This window comes from Crotalus tigris, unplaced genomic scaffold (genome assembly GCF_016545835.1).
Source record: "Crotalus tigris isolate CLP2741 ecotype Arizona unplaced genomic scaffold, ASM1654583v1 scf7180000018122.1127207, whole genome shotgun sequence".
Lineage (NCBI taxonomy): Eukaryota > Metazoa > Chordata > Lepidosauria > Squamata > Viperidae > Crotalus > Crotalus tigris.
Genome location: NW_024096835.1, coordinates 707,541 through 723,779, shown reverse-complemented (window position 1 = coordinate 723,779; position 16,239 = coordinate 707,541). Strand labels below are relative to the sequence as shown.

At 36.0% G+C, this 16,239-nt stretch overlaps 2 protein-coding genes across 3 annotated transcripts in view; one reads left to right on the top strand and one right to left on the bottom strand.

Moving 5' to 3' along the window:
• Positions 1–543: 543 nt before the first annotated feature.
• Positions 544–2,882, bottom strand: HESX1 (HESX homeobox 1). The gene is made up of 4 exons (XM_039348079.1): positions 2,557–2,882; positions 2,155–2,354; positions 1,722–1,823; positions 544–807 (listed from the first exon to the last, which is right to left on the bottom strand). The coding sequence occupies exons 1-4, from the start codon at positions 2,741–2,743 to the stop codon at positions 709–711; spliced, it is 588 nt and encodes a 195-aa protein (XP_039204013.1). The 5' UTR covers positions 2,744–2,882; the 3' UTR covers positions 544–708.
• A 6,538-nt stretch (positions 2,883–9,420) lies between these two features.
• The window catches only part of APPL1 (adaptor protein, phosphotyrosine interacting with PH domain and leucine zipper 1), a 40,538-nt gene continuing 33,719 nt past the window's right edge, over positions 9,421–16,239 (top strand). For both annotated transcript variants that reach the window (XM_039348130.1, XM_039348131.1), the window contains exons 1-3: positions 9,421–9,474; positions 13,696–13,794; positions 15,224–15,283. In XM_039348130.1, coding sequence (XP_039204064.1) covers positions 9,421–9,474; positions 13,696–13,794; positions 15,224–15,283 — 213 coding nt within the window. The remainder of the gene's footprint in view (positions 9,475–13,695; positions 13,795–15,223; positions 15,284–16,239) is intronic.

Here is a 16,239-nt window from a genome sequence, read left to right as displayed (position 1 = left end):
TTTACTCTGCGACTTGTTCACCTATATCAGCTGTGTACATATTTTTTTTAACCAACTTCCAAAATGTATATGCCAGGTGGGCTATTTTAAATATACACCCACATATATTTGTGTGTGTGTATATGTATAAAATATAATGCAATTAACACAACTATTCTTCAGTTATAGAAAGCATTCTGCAGGAAATGAACCTTAATTCCAGGTCAAACTTTGCAGAAGCTGAATGGCTGCTGCTGAGGAATTATTCTGCCTTGGCAGAATTCCCTGCAGGTACTGAAATTTGGATAATGAGTTTTCCATATGAATTTTTTGGATTGCATTCCAGATTCCTATACATTGCATTTTAGAGGTCACTGGCATGGATATGGAGAAAATCAGTATATAGAACCTCCTATGATGCTGTGTTGAGGTTTGTGAAATTTTCATAATTTTTCAATGATACATCACCAAGACAGTGAGCTACAAAAACAGCAGAGTTTTGTCTTCTTTCCTTCTGAAAATACCTATTAAACTAGTTAGAGAAATCTGCTTTCATCACATGAGTCATGAAACAATAACATTTATTGTTTACTTTTACAATAAAATCATTACACTCATCTAAAAAATAACATTGAAACCTATTTTAACATGATAAGTCTCTGATAACACATTGTGGTTTATGAGGAATTCATGTACTACAGTAAAATGATGCATTCTATACATTTCTTTTCATTTTATAATTGTTTGAGAAAAAGTATTTTTCACCATTAGAAACTGTGATTCTCTATGGGATCTTTTCAGCTTTGCCCTGCGATTTTGGAACCAGATCTAAAATTGAGAGAAAAAAATACATGTTTAATAATACAGTACCCTAAAAAGAAGCTTTTGGTAAATGAGGTTAAAACTATAATGTTAATAATATTCCAACAGGCAAAAATACAAGAAGCTGCTTATAAAGAATAAAGTTGTCTGCCTGAGTGAGACTTGATCCTATTAACTCATATAGAAGAGTCTTTCCAGCCTTACTCTAAGACAGGGGTCCCCAATCCCCAGTCTGTGGACCAGTACTGGGCCGCAGCATGCCAGCAACCGGCCTGCATAAACAAGCAAAGTCCCATACACAGGATGCAGGCAGCACACAAACCACCACCACTCCTCCGGTCCGCAGAAAAACCTCTCTCCATGTAACCAGTCCCTGGTGCCCAAAAGGTTGGGGACTTCTGCTCTAAGACATCAGAAGGGAACCATCGCTGAATTATAACACTCTCATCTCAAATCCCACTCAGTGTTTTAGGCTTCATACACTGCATGAAGCCAAAGTTTAGTTACCGGTAGCTTATTTGTGGCTTAATGTGTTACTTAGAAGAAACCATTGTGGTTTGTTTAGAACATCTGTTAATGTGATATGTGAACCAAATACCGTACTTCAGAAAAAAATATATAACTTATTCCATATGAATCCTACTTATTAGGTCTTAGCATCAGAGTTTTTTTCTGATACGTACAAGGAATGTGTTTCCTTATTATCTAGGTATTGCTGCAAACATAAATAGAATTATTTTTTATTAAAAATAAAAAATACAACATTTCAACGCAAACTAGTATTGTTAACTTCTTCAGTCAGGGTCAGAATATTGGCCGTTATTATTGTTCCCATCTATTATGACTCTTGCTAAGCAGATGTAACAATTGAGATTCCAGTAATACAAGCATAAATACACAAATGCACAGCGTAAAGTCACCTGGATCCGGTCTTCATCTAAATCTAATTTTTCAGCCAGCTCTTCTCTAACATCAATGCCAGGATAAGAATTCACTTTGAAAACATTTTCCAGTATTTCTATCTAAAGAGATTAGACAAAAACTCTATTATTTACTTGTTTTCATTGCCAAAATAATTACATATTTTAAGCATTCGTGATAAAGCCAAACCTTTTACTAAAGATTCTAAAATATTTCAAATCAATAGAAATCAATTAAGCTATTTTGAGCTCAGGATGCTGATTAGATATAACATTTGTGGATCTTTTTATTCAGTAAATGTATGATTGTACAGATTCTAGTGAAACAGGCATTGCTGGATTCTTTCTAATCAATGCCCCCTTATTAAAGAATGCAGGAAGCAAAACAGCCATTCTTAGCTGCATGAATAGATTAAATGGGCTAAATCCCTACCTGGATTTGAGTGAATGCAGTCCTTGGCCTCCTACCTCTGTACCAACTCAATTCCCTTTTGTAAGAAAATCTTTCATTGACTGCGAAATAGTTTTCACATTTCAAAACTCTTTCTTCAGCTTTTAGGCAGTTGCTTGTATTATACAAAGGGAGTGCACAGGAAATTGAAGAGAGATGCAGGCAGGGCAAACAATCTTTTCCTGAAAAGTCACAAACATTTTTAACACAATAACTAGCAACATGTTAGTTATACAGTAGTTTAAATTCAGAGACAGAGCTGAAACACAACAATCTGATTTTCTTTACAGTTTGACTTTTAAATGTGGTTTATATAATTTAAAGCTAAGGAACACAGTTAAAAGGTGAAGAAAATATTGAAATGAATCTTAACTTCCGTCTTACCTAAATCACTGCCTTTATCCACCCATGGCCTGTGGGGTTTTGCAGCTGGAGTGCCATCTTTTTCCCGCTCTAATCCCAAAATATTTTCAATGGAAAACGAAAAAGTGTTTTTGCCTTCCCCAAGACTGAATTTATTCTGATGATTATAAGAAGCTGCATTATGAGCATAAAACGATCGGCCTGCCATTCTTTTGCCAACCTCCACACGCCATAATTCAGCTTTTACTTACAGGTCTTTTCTTATAGCTTTGGCAACAAGGGGGTTGGATTTGCCACGTCATTAATTAAAATCTTTTATTAGAAAGTTTTAGCATGTCAATGAAGATTCTCCCACCAAGAGGCTAGAGGAGTTAATTGTTTATTTGTTTCCAAGTAATTAGCAACTAATGGAGGAGGGAGGACACCAGGAAGAACAAAAAGTGTTATCGCCTGTTACCAGAGTATCAGACTTAACTTTTTCAAAAGCACCAATGCACAAGTATAACACTTCTCTTTTGTTTGAAATCATTAATGTATAAAATCAGGGCTTGGGTGGTGACAGTTTTGCTTTTAAAATAATATTCCTATGAACTTCATTTACCTAAACAAAACAGCAGAATAGGAAACCAGTCAAGTAATAAGTAATCTCATTTAAGTGCATTTTGTTCCAATGAAAATTTAAAAATAATCTCTTAATGCTATTAGGGTAATCCTGAGGAAAAAGTATTTGCTTTTTCATATGCATATGTAATGATGAACATCCTCACTAAGATGACAATAGTCTTTGGCATAAGACTGCAATGGGCTGTCAGTGTTGTCAGAATTCAGTAATTCCAAGTGGTTAGATTATACAGGAGAACACGTGAATGAAATACTGTAAAAAGGTCTGCTCCTCTATTTTCTTAGCTCAGAATTTAATTTGATGCCATTTGTTTGTGTTTGTTTATCAAACTTGGATGTCACCCAACTTGCCAAAGGTAGTGTTATGTTAGCATTCTTGGAGGAATCCATCAGATGGTGTATGAAATATCCCATAAAAATCAAAGCCAGAAACCATGCGGTTTTAGAAAAAGCCAGTCCATAACCTGTTTTACTGATGCTCAGTGAGACTAAATATGGTTATTTTCATCCTAATTTGCAATATATTGTTATGGCAAATGAAATTTATAAAAGGTCAGTGGAGATAATGAATTTTACCAATAACTTTATTTATTTATTAAAATTTATATGGCCACCAAAATCACTCTCAGTGACTCTGGGCAGCTTACAAACATAAGAGCAAAGATATTTGCTCTGTTTATCTCAGGGTTATTTTATTTTTCCATTCTTTTTCATGCTTGCTGGAAAAAGTCTGGTCTGAATTTAGAATGATTGCTGGATCCAACCATTGTGCTTTACAAATCATATTCTATAATGCAGCACCCAGACTTCCCCATGACAATTTGCTGAATTCCAAACTGATATGTAACAATTTTGTGATAGTGATAAGGCAGCAAGCTAACTTAGGAAAATAAGGTCAGGTTTTGTCCTTCAGTAGAGAACAACCAAAAGTTCATGATAAGGCTGCAACTTCATGGGCTTCAGCTACAACAAATTCATAGGGACGCTGCAAGTGCTATATGAGGGGAACATGTTCCACAAGGTAGGAGCAGCCCTGGAAAAGCCACACCTCCTAGGCAGCCTTTCAGGGAAGGGGTCTAAAATATGCCTATCTTATGTGATCTGGTGGGATGGGAGTAGATATTCTCAGGGAAAAGCAGTCTTGCAAATAACCTGATTCCATTCTATTTAGGGCAGGGGTGTCAAACTGCCGGCTCCCGGGCCGGACGCATCACGCGGAACCCACGCCCACCCCATTGCCGGCAATGGCAAAACAATCCCGATACGTCGTGTGACATCACGTGATGTCACGAGTTTGACATGTCTAATTTAGGGCTTTAAATGTGATAACTAGCACCCAGAATTGGTTCTAGAAGGAAACTGAGAGCTAGTGCAGCTTGCTGGTGGATTCTGGACCAGTTGTAGCTTGTGGACAGTCTTCAAGGGCAGCCCCATGTAGAGCACATTCCAATAGTTCAAATGGGAACTGACCAAGGTATGAGTGACTGAATATTTTAAGGTAGACATCAAGTATTGCAAGAACTTTGGAGTAAAGACTTCCTTTTTTTTTTCCAAACCAAAGTTTTAAAAAATACAGCATTCAGTATGTTTTTTTGTTCTTAAGAAGAGATTAATTCAACAACAAAATGAAGGGACAGTTGCATCACTCCAGATTTACAATCTTTGATATTTTTAATTTTGAAACATAGACAAAATGGAAAAACTGATCAAAATTATGCTCTGCAGTCAAATGTAATGTACAATATTTTAAAACAACTGTTTATTATTATTATTATTATTGCATGTTTGGATTTTTTCCCCCATTTGTCTTTTTGTTTTTGTATGTTAAAGCTGTACATTAAAAATTGAGAAGACCATTAATGTTGATTTGGTTTATAAGCATATTGGAGAATTATCAATTTTCTATCCTTCTATCAAGAAACAACTGAGAAGTAAACTCAGAAATAAGCTTTAAAACAGTAGTCTACCTAGTTTCCTGCTAGCAACATAGGTCATTGGGTCTTAGCAAGCTATGGCCAGAAATATACCATAATTCTCCAAACCCTGGTCACTGTTGTGTCTATGAGGGATAGTGCACATATATTTATTAGATTATTTCCTGTAAATGCTTATCCTATATTTGGACAAATACACTCTTTTCTTCTTTATCAATTTTTGTTCCTGGGTTTGCCTAGTTTTTACCTACTCCACATTCAAGCATCTCCTCGATCTTATGAGTGCTTCAGAGTTGAAAGACCTTAACATTTTTTATCAATGGAAAGTAGTTCAAATTTAACTGTGTTTCTAGTGGTGGGCAATGTTTGACACAAAGTGTGTGTGTGTGTGTGTGTGTGTGTGTGTGTGTGTGTGTGAGAGAGAGAGAGAGAGAGAGAGAGAGAGAGGGCACATGTGTGTACTGATGAATCTGAAACCTACTATGTTATCTGGGAACAGGTAATATTCTTGGTAAAACCACTGTTTCAAAGGGCAGTCTTCAAATGTATTGTTAGAAATGTTGTAAGAAGCAAAACAAATATTGCAAAAATAAAGTGGTTGTGTTCCCTTTTTGCCAGGTCTTCCTTTATAAACAAATAATTACTATATTTTGTTGAAACAATACATTCAACTGCAGTACAGCTCTGTAATGTTGCCATCTAGTGTTCATGAACTCCTATTTTAGAGCAAATAATGAAGTCTTCCTTAATTAACTGGAAAGGACTTAATTGTTACTAGTCTAAAAGATGAAAGTTAAGAAAATAAGTAAAACGGTCAAAGTTAACACACGTCTTCAAACTTGGCAACTTTAAGACTTGTGGACTTCAACTCCAGAATTCCTCAGCCAGTCCTGGATGGCTGAGGAATTCTGGGAGTTGAAGTCCACAAGTCCTAAAGTTGCCAAGTTTGAAGAGCCCTGAGTTAACAGTTTAGTTGATAATTTGAATGCCTTGCAAATGGATTATATAGAAGGGAAAAAAGGGAAATATTTTTTCAATAAAACAAGAGTGGAAATTCCTTTTGTCAACATTTTCCAGATATTGGCCAGGGATCAGGTTATTTTTCTATTCCCCATCACTCTTTCTCCGTCTGCCAAGCCAGACGCGGAGAAGTGATACTTTTGCTGGAAGTCGAACCACATTTATAAAGGGATTTTGAACTAATGTTGAAGACCACATGACATTCTCCCTTTGAGTCTGCCAATTTTCCATTCTTATGCTTCATCTCCAGAACATCTGAGAAAAGTTGTGGACTTGGAAAAAGAATGCTTGTTGGACATGAGGGAGCTCTGTTGTGAAGCCTCTGCCTGAAAGGAAATGAATAGATACAGAAACTGAATGGGGCATACACATTCTTAATCTTCTCTGGGCTGTTGCTGCACAAATATTTTCTTACCATTACAATAAATGTGGGCCATGAACATATAGCAAAACAGGATAGAAATCAAACTAAGCTTCTTGATTGCAATTCTTTTTAATTTTCAAGCCAAGATGCTATACTAATACATATAGGTTTATCGTGACACTATACTAGCAATAATGCATATTTGCTTTATCCTGAGACTATGATAGTCAAATCAGTGAGGTCTAAAATAACTAATGGGGGCTGAATAAAGCCTAACACCTTCCTGTTCATATTTGCATGGTTCCATTAGTAGTTTAGGAATTTTACTCTGGTCTGTAAAAATGCCAGATAGATATGCATTAAGAATAAACTGCAAATAGTAGATTTTATGCTGGGAATGTAATCTACTTTATTGCTTCACTTTTCCTCATATTATATATTTTAAAAGAAAGGTTAGACCGTTGCCAGTGTAGTAAAATATCAGGCAGCCTAGCTATCATGGTATATTTAAACAGGGAAAAAGTAGAATACAAAAAAATATAAAAACTTAGTAAATACATCTTAGTTAATAATTTATTTTTTAAAGGGCTTATCTTTGCAAGTTACTTCATATGATATATAATAAATATTTGATACTGAAGTCATTCTTTGTCTTATGACTTTGGTTCACCTATAAAACAATATATTCTTAAAGTATTCAATCCATGTAATTTTCAAAAGGATAACCATTACCATTCAGCTGTTATTTAGATAAATCACCATCTATGTGGATAAATACAATTTCTTCATCCCTGGTTTCATTTCTAATTCTGAAGTTTAACCTTTTTGTGAAATCAATATTTCAATAGTATTATATAAAAGTAAATCAAGAAGTATTTTTAAACTCCGTACAGCATGTGAAGCTGAACAGCTCAATTGCTGTTTGCCAAACAAAGTTTATGGCTTATCTTATTGCCTGTTCCTTATTGTCCATTTGAGATTTCCAGAAATTTAGAATATTGTCAGGTGCAAGCAAGATGAAAGATCCACACATGAAAGGTTCATCTTAACTACTTTAGTGTATTCTGCCTATAATACAAGAATTTCACCATACTGCTTGCCCTTCCTTGAGAACAAAGAGATAAAGTTCCATGGATGGGGGGGGGGGCAGGGGGGGGCAGTCCTAGGTCTTTTGCAGCTGTGCACAGGCTCCAGTGTAACTCCCTGCTTGATCCCACTCTTTTGCCTGGCTGACAGTTTCCAAAAGAGGTATACTTAAAAATTATCATCAGTTACAAGTCCATTTGTATAAACCCAAAATGTCAACCATTTCAGGTTTGAAAAATGCAGTAAGCAATAAACCTGGATTAAACACTGTGCACAATTGATAATAAACTGGAAGGAGATGTAATTATTTTTATTTTTTCCCCTGCCTTTATTTTTATTCTAGGCAGTGAACATACCTAATACTCCTTCCTCCTCCTATTTTCCCCATAATAATAACCCTGGGAAGTGGACTGGGCAGAGAAAGAATGACCGGCGCAAAGTCATACAGCTGGCTTTCATGACTTAATACAGACCTAGATCTCACAGTCTCCCAGTTTCAAGTCTGGTGTCTTAATCACGGGCCAAACAAGCTCTCATTAATGTGTTCATTAACCAACCATTTTAGAGTATTACAAGAATTCCCTGATTGACAGGGAAGCAATAAAGCAGAAAAAAAGGCTGGCATAAACTACAGATCTGTTTCTTGGTGAGAGATTTAATCTTGGCTGCTATGCATTTTAATTTTTGTATTGTAATTGCTTCTATTTTTTAAATTTTGTTCCTTATCCAGAGTTGCTTGGTGAGATGGGCAGCTGTACAAATAAAGATAAATTAAACTAAAATTGTCCTAAAGTCATTGCTAATATAAAAGAGAGGAAAATAAAATATGACAAAGGAAGTAGACACCATAGTTTTAATAGCAATAATAGTAGAAAAAAGTTTAATTATGCAACTGTTGCTTCCGTTTGTACTTCAAATCATGCAATCTATCCACTACCAAGATCACTGAAAAGCTGCCAGCTGTTAAAGTGCTATGTTCTGTCCCTTTCGCACAACCCAATTCCAAAAGAATATAATAAACATAGTCATCTGGGACATTTTAAGGGCAACAGTTATATCTAAGGCAAATAAAGTGGACATTTTCCATAATTCCTTCGTAAGTCCCTGTTGCTTTTAAAAAGAGACCGTCTATAGTTGAAACACTGTTGCAAGGCCCCAAATATCACTGCAGAGATTCAGTAAGCATTTTGAGAATGACGTATGGCTTTTTTCAGAATCAATTCACGCCTTCCATAAACCGGAAAAAATAACCAGCGTGGAAAACTCAAGCGGAGATTCGTCTTTCTGAAGAAGTCAATTAATACCCAGTTAAACATTCTCACCCAGCAGTCATTTGCTCTAAGTGGGTTACTAAGCTCTTGTCAATCAGCCCTAAATGAGCTCAGTGCTATCTTAATATTTGTGAGATCCAATTCCCACTCTGCATTTTAGATGAATCATGGCAACATGACAACCACAACAATAGGGAGGACCCGTACAGAAACGGAGCCCAGGGTGCAGTGCCACATGGAGCATATACAGGCGTGACTCTACGCCCTCCAGAAAATGCCCTCCGACAGGACCAAAGCCCCACAAGTGTCCGCCTCGCCCCCTCCTACCAAAACCCCGCGAGGCTGACAGGCACCCGCCCCTTTTTCGCCAGCCAGACTGGCCGCCCTTCCAGCCAATAGGAAAATGCACAGCCTCACTGACGTCTGCTGGGTGTCCGGACGGGCGGTCGCGGGGAAGCGCGGAGGCGGGATTTCCTGAGCCGAGCGGGCCTGTCGGGGTGCGCTGAGGAAGGCGGTGGAAGGCGGGAGCACGTCCGTCGGCTGGGTGCGGTGAGGGTTTGGCCTGGCCTGGGAAGACTCAACCGCCGACATGCCTGGGATAGACAAACTGCCTATCGAAGAGGCGCTAGAGGACAGTCCTCAGGTGAGTGGCCCGCGCAGCAGCAGGTGGCAGAGGGAGGGAGGGAGGGAGGGTGGCCGAGCCCCTTCTGCCCCTTCCAGCCCTGGGGGAGGAGGCTTCCTTCGCCCCGCCGCGGCTTGGAGGCCGTAAACAGCCGAGAAGGGCTCAAGCCATCCGGGCGGGCCGGGCGGGCGAGGGGAGGAGATGCGTAGCAACCCCCGTCTTTCCTACGGGTCCCTCCGCGGGGAGGTCAGGGCTCCGCCTTAAAAACCGGCAGGGCCGGTGCAGGTCTGCGCTACCTGATCTCGCCTGTAAAAGATGCGGGTTCCTTTGAAAAATGTTGCAGAGCAGCAGCAGGGAGCCGCGGCTGTTTTCTGTTGGGCCGGTGTGGGAGAGACTGTGGAGTGGTGCTGCAGCGCTTCACTAGCACTTTTGTTACTTTTGCCGAAGTTAAGGGAGCATTGATTGTACACAATTACATTGTGTAATTATTTCAGATTCTCCGGCACACCCTCCTTCACCCGAATTCAGTCAGATGATTTTTGTCAGTAGCTTTGAAGTATCAAGAATTAATAAACTTGTCTACCACTAAAACCTGTTTGCATTTGTCAAGTACTGTATGCATAATTATTTGTAATTAGCATATTTAAGTGTCTCTGAATATTTAGGATTGAATGTAAGGTACGATTATGAATAATTATGAAATTATTTCTGTTGTACTTATTCTCCAAGAAATAGTGAAGATGTATAAAATTCTTCTGTGGTGTTTCTATATTAAAAGTTGGTACTGTGCCTGGATAGGAGTGCTTCATACTCCTATGAAGTATAGGTAGTCCTCCACTTATGACCACAATTGAGCCCAAAATTTCTGTTACTAAGTGAAACATTCATTAAATTAATTTTGCTCCATTTTACAACCTTTCTTGCCATAGTTGCTAAGTGAATCAGTGCAGTTATTAGTAACACGGTTGTTAAGTGAATCTGGCTTTCCCATTGATTTTGTTTGTCAGAAGGTTGCAAAATGTGATCATATGACCCCAGGACACTGCAGCTATCATAAATATGAGCCAGTTGCTAAGGATCGGAATTTTGATCATGTGACTATGGGAATGCTACAATGGGTGTAAGTGTGAAAAATGGTCATAATTCACTTTTTTCGGTTCTGTTAGAACTTTGAATGATCACTAACTGAACTGTTGTAAGTCTAGGACCACCTGTATTGACCAGTATCTCATCAATTGCTGCAAAAAATGAAGTAGGGAAATATTTTAAAAACTTCCTATGATCTGTTGTACACTGTATCTGAGGATCACTTTTCAGTCTTCTTATGGTCTTAGCTATAGCGATTATATTGATAGGCAAGATAGATGCAGCTTTGGTAAAATATTCTTTATTGTGGGATTGGGTTCAGTTTTTAAATATACTGGTATAATGCCCTGAATTTACATGGTATTCGGCTCTTTACATCTTTCTTCTGTTAATCTTTACATTCCCCCACTTTTGAGAATTCTTTAAAACCCAGTTTTTAGTAGCATATTCTTCTGCAAGTGCCAGTGATCATTTAAAGACATTACTTTAGTAAATATGCATACAACTCCAATTTTTTAAAAGCTGCCCATTTAAAACACTCCTTGAGATCAAAGTTAACACACTGTTTACAACAATTCAGATTCAGCAATTGGATCTCTACAGGGAAGGAACCTTTCCCTGCTTACCTTTTTATTTGCTTTAGTGGAACTTGAAGGATTCCAGAAAAATACTTAACATTTGTGTTGCGTATTATTGACTTATTTATTATATTAATATTTATCACTTTTAAATTCAGATATTCAGATATGAGATAATAAATGCAGTAGTAAATACATTTTATCCTTAGTTGTACTTGTTCAAAAGTTTAGTTAGCGTGTTCAAGCATTGTTGTTGTTGTTGTTGTTAATTGCGAAGTCGTGTCCGACCCATCACGACCCCATGGACAATGTTCCTCCAGGTCTTCCTGTCCTCTACCATCTTCTGGAGTCCATTTAAGTTCACACCTACTGCTTCAGTGACTCCATCCAGCCATCTCATTCTCTGTCGTCCCCTTCTTCTATTGCCCTCAATCTTTCAAGCATTAGATCCAGATTAATGTTTTTGCTTTACTTTGTTATGCAAATGTTGCTAATCTATTTTTATACAAAAACATATTGTTTTTATGTTAAAAAGCAATTAAGTATCATTTGGTTGCTATAATATAAAGTATCCTGCCTCCCCTCCTGTTAGGAACAGGTAAAATAGGTTTTAACTCCAAGTTGATGTAATCAGCTTCAAGTCTTATCTGCTAAAATAACTATGATACTGATTCAGTTCTTTATGTGCCAAGAACACCAGGGAAAGTTCTATTTCTTCAAGAATTCTGAGTATACTATTTGTTCAGCTGAAGATACCTAGGTGCTGCATGCAATTCATAATCCTAGTTAGATTCTGCAGAAGTTGATCCCTATATATGTTCCATATCTCTAAACACCTCCTCAGCATCGGTATAAACAGAAAAGCAGAATATAAGACTTGCAGTACTGCAAGAATATTGCAGTATGGGATGCTTCCACTTAAAATACAATCCAGCAAGTCATGTCCTTTTCTGGAATATTCCATTCTATCTGCTTCTTCACTGTTCTTCCTCTGCACCCCACCACTTAGATCTTCAGTAGGCTTTGATCATTGAAAATATTGTCATTGAGTTCATTACTTTATTTAATTTTCTCCCACTCTTTAAAAAATGTTTTCCTTAAAAATGCCTTTTTTAATACTTTGGCAAATTTTGGGATCTCCCCAAGCCTACTGATATTTTGTTAATGTTTATAAATGATGTCATTTTGGTTTCACAAGGCACAGAATGAGTTTTCAATTAGAAAAAGGAATTCAAGAAGTTGATTCTTTCAATCATTTATTAAAAGCAAAGATTGAAATTTAAGCATGTACTTTAAATGTGATTGCTTGTATGGATAGAAAGGTAGAGCGTTCAGATCTAGGCTGCAAACTTAAAAGTTGTCTTTATCTCTTTGATGCAATCTATTGTTAGTGGATTTTTGCATCCCAGTTTTGTTGCTTTTAAGAAAGTGGAAATTCCTGTAATCCTGTAAATATAATTAATTTAAAATTGCATTAAAACTAGCTAATTAGTCCAGTTGTTTGTAATTTCCATAATTGGGACAACACTTGTCGCTGGAAATACCAGCCAACATTATTTAGCAAAGCTCTCTGTATTACATTATGTGTACCCCCTCTACTTCAGCATTCTATGTCCTAGAGTGGTCAGCCCAAATAAAATATTTCACAAGGAATGCCTCCTGAAGATTGTCTTATAACTGGAAATGTAAATTGTCTTTGAAGAGAGGCACTTTAGTTTTTCTGTTTCATAGAACCCTGAGGATCCTATTCTCTGTAAGACTTTTTAAGGTTTAAAAAACTAGGAATTCACAGTGTATGTATTCATTCCCAAAATATACTTAGTATCTTGAATCATTATCAATTGGTTAATGAGAATTTAAAAGGAAAATTTCTTGTCTATTCATTCTATTCATACAAATGTAAATTCTATAAACTGTTGTTAGATTCTTGGAAGGATTGCTTTTAGCTATCTCCTGTTTCTACAGTATTTATAACCAGCTATCCATCTGTAAAAGGACAGTACTCTTATTCTATTACTGTTCAGTTTCCACAAAAGTCAGTGAGGAGCAGTTTGAAAAGCCAGCATTAAATGGTATTTTAATATTGTAAAGCTTAACTTGAATTGTACTTTATCATTTAGAGAATATATTTATTTTTTAAATTTATTTTAGCTAAGAAACAGCACTCTGACATATCTATGTGGTAAGCAGTATAGAGCTTGCCTCAAAGGAAATTTTATCTTGTATCTAGATTTCAAGTTCAATATAAAATAAATTTAAACTGTATAGTATTAAATTTTTATAACTGGCAAAAATGTAAAGCTCAAATATTTAATTATTATGCCCTATCATTGTTGGTCATAAAAAGAAAAGTAAATGAACTACTTTGTTGAAAGGAACTTGAGTATTCTGTTACCATGCCAGCATACTTTATTTTAATGAAGTGCATATAGACTTTAAAAATGCTTTCTGCCAGGTAACTTTTAGAAATTTTTTGAATTCTGATTCTGTCTTACCCATACATGAAATAAAACTTTACTAAATGTAGCTGCAATAGTGTACTTGCAATATTATAAAAGTTACGTTATCTTCTTTTTAGACACGATCTTTGCTGGGTGTATTTGAAGAAGATGCTGCTGCAATTTCCAGATATATCAACCAGCTGTATAAAGCTATGCACCGAATTTATGATGCACAGGTAATTTGACTGTAAAATGCAGAAATTAATTAACCTTAAATCATTTCTCCACATTTTTATCACTGATATGATTATACAGGTAGTTGTTGACTTTTGAGCCCAAAAGTTCCATTGCCAAGCAAGGCAGTTGTTAAGTGAATTTTATCCCTTTTTATGACATTTCTTGCCACAGTTATTAAGTGAATGACTGCAGTTAAATTAGTAGCATGGTTGTTAAGTGGATGTGGCTTCCCAATTGACTTTGCTTCTTAGAAAGTCGTAAAAGGTGATCATATGGCCTCGGGACACTGCAGCCATCATATAGGCCAATTGCCCAAGCATCTGAATTTTGATAAAGTGACCACGGGGATGCTGCAACGGTTATAAGTGTGAAAAATGATCATAAGCCATCTTTTTCAGTGCCAATGTAACTTTGAACAGTCACTAAATGAGTGATTGTAAATCAAAGACTACCTGGAACCAAATTTTAATTCCTGGGATTTTAGTAGCTGGTTGGAAATATATGTGAATGTCAAAAAAAAAGAAAAAGAAAAAAAAGAAATACACTTTTCCTTTAATATTTCCATGTTAATTGTTTACAAATAACATGAATAAATAGCTTATAAATTCTTCAGAAGTTTCTAACAAGAATATATATAGGTATAAGGATTTTTATGCAATAATTTAAGTTGTTATATGTATTGTATAATATAGTTATGTTGGACAGATTCTTAATAAATCTTAACATCAAATTGGAAACCTCACTTTAAGCCTAACTGCAACAGTCTAATTTATCTCCTGAGCAGTCAGCCTTTATGATTGCCTAACAGGTAAACCAAACATAAGATGATTTATGCTGAAAATATGTCCCAAGATATGTCATTAAAAAGGAAATCTTTTTTTATCTCACAAAAACAGCTTATCATTAAGCTGTGTGCAAGTTTAAGATAATGTTGATAATTTGTGGCCTCCCTTCAGCTTCCTGCATGAAAACCTACATTTGCATGTACTCTTAAAAACTTTCTCTCTTCTGTAAGTAATTTTGAATCTAATCTGCACAGATTAAGGATCCTACAGATATGCAGCACTCTTCTTTTTGCTTGTTGACTTTACTTCCAAATCTTTTAGTGCAATTTAATTTTTGCTATTAGAGAGAGTGATATTATTTTCTATTAGGAGTGATAGGTCATTCAGAATTCTGGGAATTTGATTAATTTTTGTTTGTTTAGATAAATGCATGCTTACTGTTTTAAAAGTATGTGTGGTATTCTATGACTCTGTCTGCAATCATTCCATTTTAAAAATGGGAAATTATAATTGCGTTACAAAAGCATACACATTTAGTTAAAGAAACACTGTTTAACTCTAATTAATTTATTTTATATTGTACTTCTGTTGTCATTTATATTTGAAAAATCTTTTTAAAATCAGAATAAATTCTCTTTTTCAGAATGAACTCAGTGCAGCAACACATTTGACTTCAAAGCTTCTAAAAGAATATGAGAAGCAGGTAGAGTCAGTTATAAAATGAAAATGCTGTGTTCTGATCCAAGTTGAATGGGTTAATGTGGTTAATGATCCAAGTTGAATGTGATTTTTACAACGTATTGGGATAGTGATTGGATTCTCCAGCATTGAGAATTAATTACAGACTACCCTAACCTGTTTTTGCCTAGTTTGTAGCATTTTATATAAATTCCTCCTATATGTTTTAACAATAGCTTAGCACAGTGTTTCTCAACCTTGACAATTTTAAGGCATGTGGACTTCAACTCCCAGAATTCCACAGCCAGCAATGCTGGCTGTGGAATTCTGGGAGTTGAAGTCCACATGCCTTAAAATTGTCAAGGTTGAGAAACACTGGCTTAGCACATAGAAATTAAATTCATTTTTCCACTTTCTTATTCTTACAAGACCTCTTACACTTTATTTCTGCTCAGTTCTTATTATTAAGATCACACATTTATCACATATCTATCCTGCAACAATCAAATACCTCTTGGTAGCTTACAAACAAATAAGACATTAAAACATGCATGGACTAATTAAAACATGAGAGGTTTATCTAACCATAACAACACAAAACAGAAAATAACGAATAGAAACACAGAAAGGGGAAAGCAGATAAAAATAAGTTGAAACTGCCATAAATAGACAATTTTTTTTATTATCAAAAGGTCATATTTTAATTTAACACCATGATTTACTAGACTTTGTGGATATGCAAATGTGTCTGTGTGAGTGCATGCGCACAATTTCCCTGGCCAACAAGTGTTTTCTATGCCTTTTAAATATAACAACACGATATATATATAAATTTAACAGGCATTAGCAACTTACAGTGCTCTGAGATTCTCTATTATTTTCTAGCAATGTTAAATATGTAGATTTATTAGGCCTTTGGAATGTTACTGTGATTTTTTAGAGTGAAAAAATCAATAAATATGGAATTTAAAAAGTAATGGG